The 16,073-nt window shown below is 36.3% G+C and overlaps 2 protein-coding genes across 4 annotated transcripts in view; one reads left to right on the top strand and one right to left on the bottom strand.

Annotated features, from left to right (window-relative positions):
• Positions 1–2,370: 2,370 nt before the first annotated feature.
• On the bottom strand, positions 2,371–12,585 carry LOC117109409 (UPF0415 protein C7orf25 homolog). Of its 2 annotated transcripts, none has more exons than XM_033251760.1 (8): positions 12,446–12,585; positions 10,823–10,988; positions 9,729–9,972; positions 8,881–9,018; positions 8,256–8,362; positions 7,822–8,014; positions 6,768–6,952; positions 2,371–3,959 (listed from the first exon to the last, which is right to left on the bottom strand). In XM_033251760.1, the coding sequence occupies exons 2-8, from the start codon at positions 10,961–10,963 to the stop codon at positions 3,729–3,731; spliced, it is 1,239 nt and encodes a 412-aa protein (XP_033107651.1). In that variant the 5' UTR covers positions 10,964–10,988; positions 12,446–12,585; the 3' UTR covers positions 2,371–3,728. The 2 variants fall into 2 exon arrangements, with proteins under 2 accessions (XP_033107651.1, XP_033107652.1); XM_033251761.1 differs by having other exon boundaries at positions 12,324–12,461.
• A 52-nt stretch (positions 12,586–12,637) lies between these two features.
• Positions 12,638–16,073, top strand: part of LOC117109408 (protein RCC2-like) — a 24,658-nt gene continuing 21,222 nt past the window's right edge. Inside the window, exon 1 of one of the 2 annotated variants that reach the window (XM_033251759.1) lies at positions 12,638–12,915. In XM_033251759.1, coding sequence (XP_033107650.1) covers positions 12,760–12,915 — 156 coding nt within the window. In that variant the 5' untranslated portion in view covers positions 12,638–12,759. Of the gene's footprint in view, positions 12,916–15,145; positions 15,422–16,073 lie in introns of those variants that run through there. The other variant, XM_033251758.1, reaches the window with a different exon arrangement.

The raw sequence follows: 16,073 nt of genomic DNA, 5'->3' as shown, positions 1-16,073 counted from the left end.
GGAAAATTTATTTTCAAGCGGAAACTTGTCCTCTACATGACATTGAAGTCATTGATTTGTACGAGGCAGCTTTCATTTCTGCTTGTCGATTTCAAACAGCACCTTGTTCATTTCCATTTTGCGATCCTCCATCCCACCTACTAGATTTCAAAACCCTGGTACCTATTGGTTGACGGAGCAGTTGCGTTTCTGTCTCTCAACCTTGAGGTTGGACGTTTGAACCTTCGTTGTGAATTTTGCTTGTGTTTGTGGGCGAGGCACTTTACCTATGTTTGTCTCTCCACCCAGGAATATAAATGTGTATCTGGTAGGATGATGTGGCATTGAATGTATTAGTCTGTATTGGTATTAAATTGTACGCACGACTACGAATAGTCCCCAGGGAGTGGACGTTGTTCTTTGTACCGGTTTCATTATGGATCCAATGATAAAGAATAATAACAACATTGCCAACACCTTGCATCCCTTGGTATTTATTTATTATTATTATTATTATTATTGTTGTTGTTGAACATAGTATATGCATTTGCCTTAGTTACAAGGCCATGGGTTTTTTCTTTGGATGTTATTAATGATTTTTCTACAAGGTTCCAAATTCAAACACTGTTAAATGCATATTGATATGCAAAAAAATATATCCAATTAGACATTGACCGTGACCTCTAAGTGTAATTTACTTACACTTGGAGTAGTTGTATATAGGTTTAAATACATAATCAGTGGTATCAAAAAAAAAATAAGAATACGGTTGTTCAACATAGGCCTATAGTTGAACGGCATTCAGTTTTCAAGTTTTATGTATAAATTAGTTCTCTATCATATTAATAAACACATTTAGGATGCGATCGCATAACATGGCGAATTATTTTCAAAAAAACATTGAAATCCTAAATTATTAAATGTGAAAATATTTTGTTATGATAAAAAGATTATGTTTAATTTGGCTCTACGTTACCTTAAAACATATCATTTTTTATTTTATCTTATTGTATTTATTTATTTAGGTGCACACACATGCACCAAGGATTGCCAATAGCAAATATATCACTGTCCTACCCTTTCACAAAACACAAACCATGCTTTTACACACACGATGCTTTACACAAACTAAATCTCAATATGAGATTTAGGGAGCGGAGTTGCTTTGGTCGTGAGAAAAAATCCTGCAACACTGACAGCAATTGAACCCAGGACCCTAGGATTTGAAAACAAGCACCTTAACCACTGATATATTTAACTCCATTTTCTGTTTGGTTTGCCTGTTTTGTGCAATCCTATTCATTAACACACTCATCAATATTAATGTTATCTAAATCGTATTTGTTCAATCACAAACAAATACTCCAGTAACAGCAATGAAGTGGCTTGTCTATGTATATAAATATTTAAACATATTAAAACTTGTTTAAACATTTTTTTAATTCAAATTTTTCTCTTCCAGAATCATTGCCATACACCAATGGTGCACTGATCTAATTGGGAACTCATAAAAAGTAAAATATTCCTAATAATTTAATGTTTATATTTTTCTTATAATTACTGTTCTTTTGATTTTTATTTCTGATTTGCATTTCTGATATATAATTTTGTTCATGTGATCCCCTTTTGAAACCAGTGTTGCGTCACTAAAAGTGCTTTCACTTTAAAGAAAGAATAAAAAAATAAATTAACACACTGTACCAATACTACACTTTTAATGCATATCAAATAACAAGTGTCGATAAAGTAGCTTCTATTGTTTTTATGCAGTGACAAAAGCAGACGAGTCTGGGGACTAAGCCACCAACATTCTGTTGGTGGGGGAGGTGGGAAATCCGACTCGGGTACAAGTAGTGTCTAAAATTGAACGAGGGTGTATTACGAAATTGCAAGTACGAAATAACTGAAGTTAGCCTTTCACAACTTTAAAGCCATTGATTTTTCCAAGCTTATGTCAACTTCGGCTTTGCATGCTATACTTAATAAATACTTGTTCCACTTGGAAGATATTATGAAATCATAAGATCTGTTGATTTTAGACTGACCACTATCACCATCAACCTCAGAGACCACGGTCTTACGCCATTGTCTTGCCCCAGTCGCTGTAGGCCCCCATTATTCAAGCTACAGTATACAGATGCATTTTAAATGCAGCGATATTTCCATTTGCTATTCTTTTTTGGTGTTGTTGACTGTAGCTATACTCCTCTCATTGCTTTAATTTACTCTTGTTTACTAATTGTATACATTGTACTGTAGTTAGTCTACACTTGAAGAATCACTTCAATTGAAGCCAGCACAGACTGTCTGCAAAAGCTGTAAATAAACTCATCAGTCAAGTTTGTCAACCTTTGCTTCATATTAACAAAATATAAATACACAATCACTTTGTTTAACTTTAATCTGTACTTTTATTCTTTCACATAAAACAAGTAGATATTTTCTGGTATAATTTAGTTGAATAATTTTTTTCTTATAAAAATAAGTCTTTAATGTTTCTCTAACACAAAACTGTACAAATCGAATATATTTTCAAAAGAGGGCGCTAGACATACTATTTTCTATGTCAGAGTCTAGACACGGTATGCAATAAACTGATCATTTATTTCTATGCTTAGTGTTAAAAATCTCCATAGGTCTTTTACCATTAATGTAGTTACTAAATATATATGGCCATGACTAAACTTTAGTATTTTAAATGTATTTACAAATTTCCTGTGTATACTGTAAGCCCAGCACCTCACCTCAGAGGTTTAATTCAGACAGTATAATAAATCAAGTATAAAATAAATTGCACTTAAATTTAGAATTAAATTTCAAGATAGGCTTTCCTAGGCCACTTAGACCTAAGCATTAGGCAGGATTCACCTGTGAGGCCTCACCTAAATTTGGAAGGCTCCGGAGGTATTATAAGCCCATTTCCAAATTTGACCCAATATATTGTATTTAATGGGGACACGCTATACCCGAATAAGAATGGCAATTCAAAATAAGGGCTCAATAGGTTTCTTATTCTAAGGAAAAAACATTGGCAAAGAGCGACAGAGCTGTGATTAAAAATAAAGGAAATAGTAGGTCATTTTTACATTCATATCGATAGGAAATGGGGCGTAGAAGTAGAAGTCACATTTTCTGTACCCATTGGAATTACAAATATTATACCCTTTTTGTATTTAAATAAAATAAATTGCTTAGTGTTTAATTAAATATAGACATTATGTTCAGATCAAATGATATTAAAGCAACAATGATAAAAATATCACTGTAATAAAAAATATGTAATATTAATAACAATAACAGCAACAATAACAATAAAAAACTAATTTACATTATTTATGTGCTGGTAACAATTTTCTTAATAATTTTTTTTTTTTTTTAATTATATGTTCTGAACATTATTGTAAAACTTAACAATGTGATAACAAATTGCTCATTTTTAAAAACTCAATTAAGTGTGATATTAAATATATTAATTCAAATAGTATATAATTTTCTGAAAAAAAAAGTATAATTTAAGGTCTTTTCTGCATTAAATCATATTGATTTCTTCTGGCACGTAATGATTATTCATTCCCAGGTAGCATTCTTGGATTAGTTGGGATTAGCTCAGCTTGGATTATGCAAATAATCTAGGATGTTTTGTAGATCCAATTAATTTAATCCATTTTTCCACTGGCCAATCATGCTACATTCCTGAATTGGTTGGTCTGTATTAAAGGTAGCATTTGTTGATTAACCACAGATTATAATCACCTTGGATTAAGTACATCTTTTAGGATATGTTCTAGGGTAATCCTACTGAATAAATCCTTTTTATCCACCGCCATGGAATTTATCTCCTTCTCCTTCTGCTCGGTGAAGGCCCGTGATTGGTGGATTTCCACCGCATACAATACGTTATGTTTGTTTGCCGAGCGAACAAATGAAGCGTTGGCTGACAGCGTCACCATCTCATAAAAATCACCAGTCCCGAATATTATCTGAAATTTACAGATGAATAAAAAAAAAAGTTGAGGATCAGTGATGGGTGATATATGTTACGACACGGGTTGTAACACCCAATCTCTCATTGGTTATCGTATCAACTGAGTTATGAGGTGAAGTACTGTACACATCGTTGTATTTTTATTAAGACCATATTTTTTTTACACAGCATTGATTAACAAACAATGGAAAGATAAATCATTTGCCACTTAAATTGTTTATATACATTGACCTTTGACATGTGCAGATAAAAGTAAGAGGTTATTGGTTTGTTGACAGGGAGCTTATGATTTGCACGATGACATATTCCTGGGACAGATTCATTCATCCTAACCGTTTTTCGTTCTCTATACAATGTAGATTCTTGCCAAACTGCATCCTAGAATCCTGACGATAACAATAACTCAAAGTTCTTGTAAATGACTAAGTTCTAGGTCATACTGTCGTCATGTAATCTAGGCTCACTATCATCCAGAGCTCTGCCGCTTGCAAGTAGACGACTTCATTTAGTGCCCCGCTTCCCAAACTTTTTTCTCTGGGACCCAATTTGTGATTTCCCAGACAAGCCGCGACACATGTAATAATAAATGTCATAGTAAATTGCACATCGACCTTATCACAAAAAATGTGATGCTTTATGTTTTAAAAAATGACCATTTGGCATTAGTATTACAGTGACTATTGTTTACTAATGATCTTCCTTTTGAGAAGTCAGTGGCAAATACAGGATTTGGTAATAGATGGGGCCCAACTGAGAGGGTTTTCACAGATAGAGGAGTCCATCTACCTCAGCCCCATTATGGTTGGGGCAGAGGTAAGATATTTTTTGATTATGGCACCCATAGATGGCCGGAAATTAAATTTTATTACAATTTTCCTTTTCCTCTCCATTATTTTTTTAATTGGAGGGTGGGGAAGCCTTGAACCCTTCACTGGAAAATGAGACAACTTTTAATATTTGAAAAGAAAATATAATCAACTTTACTGCAGAAAATACTTTCAACCATTGAATTACCCTTGGCGGTGACGTTAGCAAATTTGCACTATTTTGTACCTGGATGTCCGAAAATGGAACTTAATTTACCTTTTAATTCTTTTTATTTTTGATAAAATGAGTAAATATAAATCCAAATTAAATAAATAGGTGCCCGATTATGGCACTTAAAAACTTACAATTCTAAAAACTACCATATCCACCTGAGCCCCACCATGGTTGGAAAATTTAAAGAATTTGAGACTTATAGATACCAGAAAATAGCACTTAAATAGTACAAACTCTACGATATGGTTTTGGTGGGCAAATGAGTATATTTTAAGAATTTGAGACTTTATATAGATGCCCGAAAACGGTACTTGGATACCTAAAGTTTATGTGAAACCACTTTGAGATACCAAATAAATCAACAAAACATAATGTTCTTTAAAAGATTGAATAAATAATGAAATCTGGCCATCTTTTGAACGGCCAATAATTATTTAGGACGGCCACTTTTACTGTGACGGCTTGGACGGCTTGGCCTACAAAGCTCGGCCTAGCCTAGTTGGGCCTGGTCTACTTTAGCAAATTTTTAAAAATTCTTTGAATTTATCAAATGTTGCATTAAAGTAAAGCATATTTTGGACGGCCTATTTTGGTTTTCTGGCTAAACTCATGCCTCGAAGGCTTGTGAGGCTGTAGATCATTAGGACCCCAGGTCCTTTTTGCTTTTGGTGGTGCCCCAGGCTAGCCTCTCTATCAACTGATTTTTTTATATATCATTCACTGCTGCCACAAATAATGTACAGTAAATGGTTACAGTTTATTTTTCTATTTTAGTAAATGCTATGGTTTTTGTTGTAAATTGGTTTAAATCTTATCTCTATTGACAAAGTGACAAAAGAAAAAGCTCAAACCTGCAAGCACAAAGCAGCTAAGTAATTGGTTTCATTACTAGGGTTTGTTTATGCAATCTTTTGCCTAAAGTTGCATTTTCATTTACGCATCTAATTCAAGTTGTTCGTATTAAAGACTGACAGAAGTGACTGGTGTAGGGATAGTAGATCGTGTGTTTGTGCAAAAACAGTGTGAACAAAGCCGTATCGGACAACTACATAGCTGTGGTCGTGTGGGACGTCGACAACAATATCCAAGGGAGAGACTTAAGACAATTTGAACCCTAGAACCTGTGATTGAAAAAGAAAGCATTTTAAGCCTGGCAAACACTGTGTGAACAGCCAATGCATTTCCATTAACTTCAACTATACTCAGCCTGCCACCGATCAGAGTTGTGAGGGTCAGCTGGTAGTGTTGCACCAGCTGAGACAGAATGCACCAGACTTCAATCATCAAGGTACACCTGGTCTTTCATATTGTCAAATACCATACCGTCTTTATAGACAAATCCAATTAGAATAGGGCGCTTTATATTGGCACCGCAATTGGCGCGAAGTACTAAGGGTAGATTATGAGGAAAAAAAAATAATGTAAATCATATATCATTCCAGTATTTACATTTGTAGTAGATGATTAAGTAAGAATCCCCACCAGAGGTTCCCAGCTATGGTGTCTGAAGAGAGATAATAATCACTGTAAATGGATTGGTCTATAGGTTCTAACAATCCCTTTTGGGATCATCCCACCCATGGTCCAGAAAAAAATAAATTTCAATGGACCCCAAAGGAAATGTAAAGCATGTTTTCAACAAAATTGCTACAAGCTATCGCTGACAGCTTTCAGCGATACTGACTGGTTGGTCGTATCAGGAAGCCTTCCCGATAGTGTAGCGATTTTAAGGAAACCCAAGCTTTAGACTTAAATTATTTACCTTTGACCTCTCCTTGATTTTGTTGCTCCAGATGTGCTCCTGTGTTCTTGTTGATATACAGTCATCCATGACAGTTACTTTTGACAGCAGTCTTTCAGCTCTGGCTTGTTCAGTTGGACCTCCTACAGTGTTTACATTATCCTTAAATCCCTCTACAGCTGTCTTACAAGCAAATAGTCTTTTACCTGAAAGCGATTACAAGGCGGCTCATAATTAATAGGTTTATTATACAGTATTACAATAGTTACCAACAAAGTATGTAGTTTGCTTATCTTGTCTGGTTAATCAAAGACAATTAAACTCGTTGATCCCAGTTAACTAGGAAATTTGGGCCAGGCCCTTGGATGGTACAGTTGCCAGTAGGGGATTCAAGGGAAAGGGGGAGGACCAGCCAGTCAAGCCTCTCCCACCCCTAAACTTTTGGATACCTTACAACAACGGAGAAAAAAAAGAAAATTATGTTCAAATTAAAGCTTTGCACACCATTGCCAGCCTTCTAGAGGCGCCATAGCCATTAAATTCTATACCTCAGCCACAACCATGTTTGGGGATTAGACCCTTGATCTGTAAAAGTCCCTTCCTGGGTCCCCTCTATGTTGAATTTCCTGATCTGCCACTAATGGTGGTAAATTGGGCAGAACACCAGGAGACAATCCCTTGCTCTTTTCTGTATTGTGCCTACATTTTTCAATGTGCACTGGGGCCATTTTTTATACAAAACATTGCAAATTTCTCTTGCTAAAAACAACTAACTACAACCTGTATTCAGAGAGTACCTTGACAGGATACAACCAGTTCACCAAGTTCTCCACGGTTTGGTGCATATCACAGTAGTCATTTGAGTGGTGTAACACCGGGGCTTGGGGCCCTGTGGCTTCATTAAGATTGGGGGTCTTTGTAGGCCTTGTTGATTGCTAGACCACCAAGGTTGTGGTGGTAAGGGTTCATAGAGAAAACAAGAGGTCTTTACCGACAACTACTGTTTTGACCTCTCACTAGAAAAAATTAATTGAACATGCTTCAATTGATTGTAAAATGACAACGCCACTGTTACCTTTCATGAAATTGTACAGGCAGGTCAATTGGGGGCGCTGCCTTTCCTCCAGTGCCTGCTTGTTAATGGGGTTGCATTCTGGGTAACTATACCAGCATCCATCATGAGTGAGATTGCTGGTTAGTGCAATCATTGTTGTCACGTCCAAATTCACTTTATTTTGACGCGGGTCGTTTTCAGTCACGACTTTCAGCTGTTGTAGAAAATTACAGATTAGTAGCAAATGATAACAAGAACCTATTAAATTATAATCACTAATTGTGTATATTCCGTGGGGTGATTGTGTTTTCCATAAGTTGCTTATGTTGTTAATTTATAACATTAAAATATAACCCAAAACAGTACTGCCTTGGGTAGAATCCTGTACCACTTTTGAAAACAATAAAATTGGCAAAGAAGAAATAAAATTTCAATTATACGCCATAAAAACTAACCTCTTTTAAAACTGACCAATCAAAAGAGGGAACTGTATCATTTCTATGATCGTCTGCATCATCAAGCACATGACCATGTGTTGCTATGCCAACAGAGTGTAACTCTCCTAATTAAAAGAATAGGATATAGGTTAAGATAGGTAAAGCAATACAAGTTTGATGTAACAAGTTATATAAATAGTTATGTAAAATTCTGTCCAAACTATCAAATTTTATGTGACAAATAAATGACATCATCATGACCATATATGGGCACATCACACAAATTTGTCACATAAAATTTGACAGTGTGGACAGAGCTTCAGAACAGTAACTGTTGTGTGATATGTCTGTAATATGACATCATCATGACCATATATGGGCACATCACACAAATTTGTCACATAAAATTTAATAGTTTGGACAGAGTTTTTGTTTAGATATTTTTATCAGTTTAAATCATTAAGTTACACAAATCAATGGTGATGTTTGTAGTCTATGAGCGGATACTTACAGTGCCTGGATAAACCGACTTATTGCCTATTCTCTCCAAAAGAGAACGCTCCTCAAGTCAAAAATGGAAGTCGGCCAAAAGTGAACATAAAGCAATCAGCCAATCAAAACACTGAGGAATATAATTACTAACCTTGGATTGCAGAAGTAACGCCGTTGAAAAATATGACATGCACTTGAGGTACGATGAATTTGATTGGATGTTCAGATGCTACCTTCTTATACTCCAGCGCTTGTTCAACTATATCTTTATCACCATAGTCACCCTCACCTAGAAACCAAAATACACATTATTCTATGTTAATGTGATTTTTTGTTTTAGAAATGCATTTTAACATGTCAACTTGCGCCTGTTGGTTAGTATATTCCGTTGAAGTCAATTAAAATCACAAGCAAGCATAATGTGTCATCATTATCACTATCTTTTCTGTTGATTACAGGGTCCCAAGTTGGAAAATTTCAAATCCGGAAGACCTGTTTAAATTTTGCTGTGCATGATCATACCCATCAGCACCGACTTCCAGGAGACAATTGATAATAGTAGTAAAAACGTGAATTCCCGGGAGATTGGTTATCTTCGAGGAGACTTTTGCTAGCTCGAGGGAGTATGGGAGGCCTTCCTGATTTCTGGGAGACTCCCTCGACTTACTGAAGACTTGGGACCCCTGGATTATCAAGAGTATAAAATTATGTGAATTCTGGAATAATGCTGTTATTTAACAGGATCCCTTCCCATAGCTCAAATGGGGCGCATACCCCGCACCTTCAGAGGCTGAAGACTACTCAACAATATTGACTGTGTGGCCAAGGATGTCAATCAACAGACATTTAACTTGCCAACACTCATGAGTGACAAAGACTCCTGGTGACGCATTGTGCACTTTTTTTCCGTCAGATGCATCTGCATAAAGTAGGGTTCCTCAGTAGTGTTAATGAGAAATCAATTAATTTAAAATCCTATTGCTATTTTGAGATACAGACCTTCCCAGATGCGGTGAAGTGCATGACCTTTCCTTGCTGTGACCTTCACCCAGACTGCACCATTATTTGAGATGATATCAACACCCAGTGTTTTTTTGAATTCATAATCATCTGTGTAGTGTTTATGACAAAAGATGTCTGTGACGTCAGGGAGGCTTTCAGCGGCACTTAGGACGGTCTCCAGATGGGTGAGGTTGGTGCTCTGAAGCTGGTTGTCCTTAGGTGGCACATTTCTATTCTCCAACTATGGAAAAATAACTCTTTTTTTATCATTTTAACAATTAGGCAATGGCTATCAAGTATGCAGAAGTTGTTGAGGGAGCTACAGTAGCGGAGTGGAGTTGATTAGCTTGGTGGTTAAGATGCTTGCCTTCTAATTCCAGGGTCCTGGGTTCAATTCCTGTCACAGCAGGACTCACAACCAAAAACAACTCTAATCATGACTTCCATAGGTCATTTTGCCCTTTACATTTGTATTACGCTGGACATTGGATTAAACACATGGACCATAAATTCAGCTCCCTGGGGGAGTATTCCATAACACTGCAGTAGCTACATCAGTGCATTTGACATTTAACCCTACCAGGTACCCACTTATACTCCTGGGTTGAGAGAAGCAATACAAATAAAAGTAATCAAAGACAAGTGAAATGCACAGCGAGGGATTGAAACCCAGATTTTGAGGTAGAAAAACCAACCTGTTCCCGCTGTGCCAAACCACTTCTTTTATAGTTGGAGTTGATAAGTTGAGATCTCTTAAGCCGAGCAATCATTGCGTCTAACGGTTGTCGGCTGATGCAAAACTATGAGGAACGCAACGCCACAATGCTCGCATAACGAACTGTTGTTAATGACAATTCGTTCAGACTGCCACTGACCGTCAGCAGACAGCCTCGCGTTGTCTGACACTCGTAGAGAGCAGAGTTGGATTTCTCTACTGACATATGTACAACTGTTGTACGAAGCAGTTGAGTTCCCGGTTGCTTCACTTAAATGCACAATTAAATTTTTTATTAAATTTTAAAGGTTTTTTATTAAATTTCCCTCACTTTTTTTAGTGGCAACATTAAATAGAATGGAACTTTATAACTTACAGCTAGAAGAAAGTTGAGCTCTGCTTTAACTTTTCTGATGAACTTTGGTATGCTTTTAATAGATGGTTTCTTTAATTCAAGATAATCTGCTCTCTTTATAAGATCACTTGCTTTATCAATGAGTGGTTGAATGGCATTCATTGCAAGTTTTGCACATCAAAAATTCCTGGAATGAATAATAATTTGTTTAAATACTAAAAACAAAGAGTAACAATTTGAAAGCAAGTGGCAAGACAAAAATTTGTCTTTGCCTAACTTGATTAATTTCTAGGTCGATCTTATTTAATGCAAAATTGTTGTGTTTTCCATTAATTAATGATCTGTAAGTCAAATTTTATCTAAGATTTTTAATGCCGTTTTGGATTCGACTTTTGGTAAGTTCAACTGTATAATATAAAGACTAACTCTTTAATGAGGTTCTGCCATGACTATTTAAAAATTAAGAAAATTGTCCATTTTCATAATTTTCATTATTAACATCAATATTACACTATTCGGCGCCCATACTTAACATACGTTTTTTTTTAGCACCAATTTCAATTTGTTTTTTTTTTACGCAGTTTGGTTTTGCTTGCTTGAATCCGGGCCTACATAGTTTGATTCAGTTCACTTTTGGGGATCCTCTCTCAATTTGTTATTTTTAACCTTCTTTAATGGTAGGAATATAATAAATAAAATCAAAACGAGCATATAACAATTTGGCTCCAAGTTGACTTTGCATACTACTAATCTATGAATGATCTAGATTCCAGGCATAGGCTCCCTAATAGGCTTAGCTTTATGCTAGAACCTAGTAGGCTAGTACTGTAAGTAGTTTCAGGTAGAGGGCTGAAATACAAGTTACAATAGCGCAGTCTTTCGGATGAGACGTTTAAGCCGTTGGTCCCGTGTGCATTTATGGCACATGTGCACGTTAAAGAATGCAGTACACTCTTCGGAAAAGAGTAGGGGATTGTCTCCCAGTGTAGCCCAATCACCACCAGAAGGACCCCACTGGAAGTAAGTCTTCTTCTAGACTTTCGTGGGCTATCCTCTTGGTGTTTACCCCGAATTAATCCAATCCAATCCTGCCCCTCAGGGAGCAGCAGACACTATGTTATCGCGCAACAGTCGACCTTTCTAATTCCGGTGGAGGTCATGTCTAGGCCTAGGCTAGGCACTAGACACCTAGGCCTACTGTAGGTGGATATCATATATTATATATACACGACAGTATATAATTAATATCAACAACACCACCACCCCCTCCTCTTAATCTAAATGTTAAACCATTAATCATTTTCCACATCATCGTTCTATAAAATTAGACACACGCTCCCACTGGGAGCCTAGGCCTATTTTTATGTCTTGCCTAAACGACGACTAGCCTAGTTAGGCCTTCCCTTAGCCTAAAATTACTTAGCCTAGCTAGGGCTTGGCCTATCCTACCTGAATACCCTCCTACCTACTCTAGCCTTAGAGTAGGCCTAGCCTATGTTGTATAGTTGCCTAGCAGACCTACTGTAAATGTTATAACGTCGTCATACGACTAATGGTATACAGTAATTGCACAACATTGAATCATTATGTGTTTCCCCAACCAATATCAAAATTATCCAAATTTGTCGATGATCTCCACCGTACCTCAAAGAAATATTCCCCACAGCACCATTCGTCGTAACATTACATTAATACAATATTACATACTGCCCTCTGACGATCGTATTAGGCGAGGAGGTGCATCACGTGATTCATAAACGCTCTAATAAAATTGAAGTATCACATGAAATCTAACAATTAACAAAATTGTGAGAACGATTCTAACAAACCGCGAGAGGGCTCTTTTCCCCGCGTTTATGTTGTTTCAGAGCGTGTTCTTTGTGTATATCCTTCAATACGTTACATCGCAGGGTTTAAAAAAGTGAGGCATTTATTTGTGCCAATAAAACCACATTAAAATGCCTAAGCCCAAAGCAGTAAATAACGACGTACCAAAAACAGCTGAGGCTAAAAAGAGAAGAAGAAAACCCAAGAAAAATGAGGATGGCGTCTCCGATGGGAAGAAAGTCAAGATGGAGACATATCTTACCCCTGGGGAAGAAGTGGAAAAAATCGTGAGTTCACAACGATCGGGTCACCAATTATCGGCCGGATGCTCTGAAATTATTTTTGCACCAGGTCTTTCAAAAATGTGTACACCTCTTCCTAGGACATTTTGAACAAATATTGTTTGGATAATCATAGAGAATACCTCTCATTCGAATAAATTTGAAAATCCCTCCAAAATTAATGTTATTTTAAAGTGTTGTGTGTACATAAAAAGACTGAAAATAGGCTGGACTGGCCAAGGCCTAGCCTAGGCTAGCTAGGTAAGCCTTGGATTGTCTATAACAGCTAGCCTTGTGGAAAAGACAAACATGATTTCACTTGCACTGTCTATAGTGTCCCTAATAATTAGTTTTTATTTACTTTACAGTATTTGTTAGTGTTTATTTCAAGACATATTTCTATGAATTTATAATTTAATCATGAAATAGTTTTTAAAATTAAATTGTTTTTGATATTTATTGTTGTCATAAACTCTAGCAGCACTGCATCATGCTGAGGCCTAGCAAATATTTTAAGTATTTTTTGGTCAATAAATAAAGGTTTGTTACAATACAAATAATAGTTGCATAATACTCTTTATTTTTTGACACTATGGATTGTTGTGTTAATCCTTAAAATCCTCAACATAGAAAAAATGCTAACTTGTCGTAGGGCTTACAAAAAAAAATTGTGTGAAGATATTATATCTTATAATAGGTCAAGGGACCCTAGGCCAAAGTTCAAAGGCATCTGACTTACCAGTAAACAATGTTCGTAATCGAAAAAACGATAAAAAGTGCAATAGAAATTATTGTTTTACCCAAGGTTATGTTCAGTTGCCATTTACCCTTTGATTAATGTTTTGGTACGACTAGGCGATGCTGTTTCGGTTTATTGTCATTTGTTGGCTGTTTTGTGTAATTGCCATTTTCATTTAAAATCAGGTCTCTTTAGTTCTAAGTGTCCCCGTCTTGAACGGCAAAACACTTGCATCTTCAAGTCCAGATTTAATTGTTATGGAAGAGCATCTATGCAAATTTACCACCTTCTGCCTATGAGCCTATGTTTTGTTACTATTATTAGGCCTCTTTACCAACATCACTAGAGCACCTGGAAATTCACTTAAATTGTAGGGGAAAGGATAGTACGGTGGTCTTCAGGTCTGTTTTTGGTTCCTACGCTGTAAAGCAAGAAGAATCTTTGCAGTGGCCTGGCTGTGTTCCTCCATATGTCCGTGATGCTGACATCATAAATTTGCCAGAAGTTGGTAAACAAGCAAATTTGAAGAATTTCCAAACACCTATTGGTTATGAATTTTTGTATGTCATGTTATTGTGCCCTATTGGTTGAGATCACTTTTGGATAATAAACAGTGGTGGATTTAGGAATTTGAAATAGAGGGGGCCCGGGTAGGGACTTCGACAGATAGAGGATCTACACAACCTCATCCCCACCATGGTTGGGGCTTAGGTAAGAAAATTTACTATTAATGTCACCTCTAGAAGGCCGGAAATGGTACTCTCAGACTTATGTGGCAAAGACAAGCCAAACCAGTCACTCTTCGCAAATCGTTTTTAGAGATATTTGCCAAAACATCCCGAAATGTCAAAATTTTTGAAATCTATTTTATTGCACTAAACTAACATTTATACATCATGATATACTGTTGTTTTCCCCATTTTCAATGTTAAAACAATTTTTAACAATTTGTTGATCTGGTTTTTGCCTGTAAATGCCTGAAATAATCAACTTTGAAGGCCGATTTCTCTTTAAACAGCTGTACAGTATGTTTAAATGCTTGTAACCTCATAAGGAAATGTCAGATTTAAATGATTCTTTTACCATTTTATAACTCTCATTTTCATTTTTAACACTATAAATTTGAATGTTAATTTTCTTTTTTTTCCCCCCTATTTTTTAGAATTTTGAATAATTGAGGGAGGCCGACAGGGGCCCCTTGATAAAGCAATACACAAGGGCTTTATTACCCCCCCCCCCACCCTTCCCACCCAATTCACACCTCTATTCAAGACTAAGAATAATAGAGCATCAGTGCTACAGCTGTCTCTTATACACATCTAGATGTGTATAAGAGACAGCATTACATTAATACAATATTACATACTGCCCTCTGACGATCGTATTAGGCGAGGAGGTGCATCACGTGATTCATAAACGCTCTAATAAAATTGAAGTATCACATGAAATCTAACAATTAACAAAATTGTGAGAACGATTCTAACAAACCGCGAGAGGGCTCTTTTCCCCGCGTTTATGTTGTTTCAGAGCGTGTTCTTTGTGTATATCCTTCAATACGTTACATCGCAGGGTTTAAAAAAGTGAGGCATTTATTTGTGCCAATAAAACCACATTAAAATGCCTAAGCCCAAAGCAGTAAATAACGACGTACCAAAAACAGCTGAGGCTAAAAAGAGAAGAAGAAAACCCAAGAAAAATGAGGATGGCGTCTCCGATGGGAAGAAAGTCAAGATGGAGACATATCTTACCCCTGGGGAAGAAGTGGAAAAAATCGTGAGTTCACAACGATCGGGTCACCAATTATCGGCCGGATGCTCTGAAATTATTTTTGCACCAGGTCTTTCAAAAATGTGTACACCTCTTCCTAGGACATTTTGAACAAATATTGTTTGGATAATCATAGAGAATACCTCTCATTCGAATAAATTTGAAAATCCCTCCAAAATTAATGTTATTTTAAAGTGTTGTGTGTACATAAAAAGACTGAAAATAGGCTGGACTGGCCAAGGCCTAGCCTAGGCTAGCTAGGTAAGCCTTGGATTGTCTATAACAGCTAGCCTTGTGGAAAAGACAAACATGATTTCACTTGCACTGCCTATAGTGAACAACAATTTTTAACAATTTGTTGATCTGGTTTTTGCCTGTAAATGCCTGAAATAATCAACTTTGAAGGCCGATTTCTCAAATATTGTTCTTTAAACAGCTGTACAGTATGTTTATTAATGCTTGTAACCTCAAGGAAATGTCAGATTTAAATGATTCTTTTACCATTTTATAACTCTCATTTTCATTTTTAACACTATAAATTTGAATGTTAATTTTCTTTTTTTTTCCCCCCTATTTTTTAGAATTTTGAATAATTGAGGGAGGCCGACAGGGGCCCCTTGATAAAGCAATACACAAGGGCTTTATTACCCCCCCCCCC

Source organism: Anneissia japonica, unplaced genomic scaffold (genome assembly GCF_011630105.1).
Source record: "Anneissia japonica isolate Jap-2015-1 unplaced genomic scaffold, ASM1163010v1 scaffold287719_len1884721_cov185, whole genome shotgun sequence".
Taxonomy (NCBI): domain Eukaryota; kingdom Metazoa; phylum Echinodermata; class Crinoidea; order Comatulida; family Comatulidae; genus Anneissia; species Anneissia japonica.
This window is presented reverse-complemented; position numbering and strand designations above follow the sequence as displayed.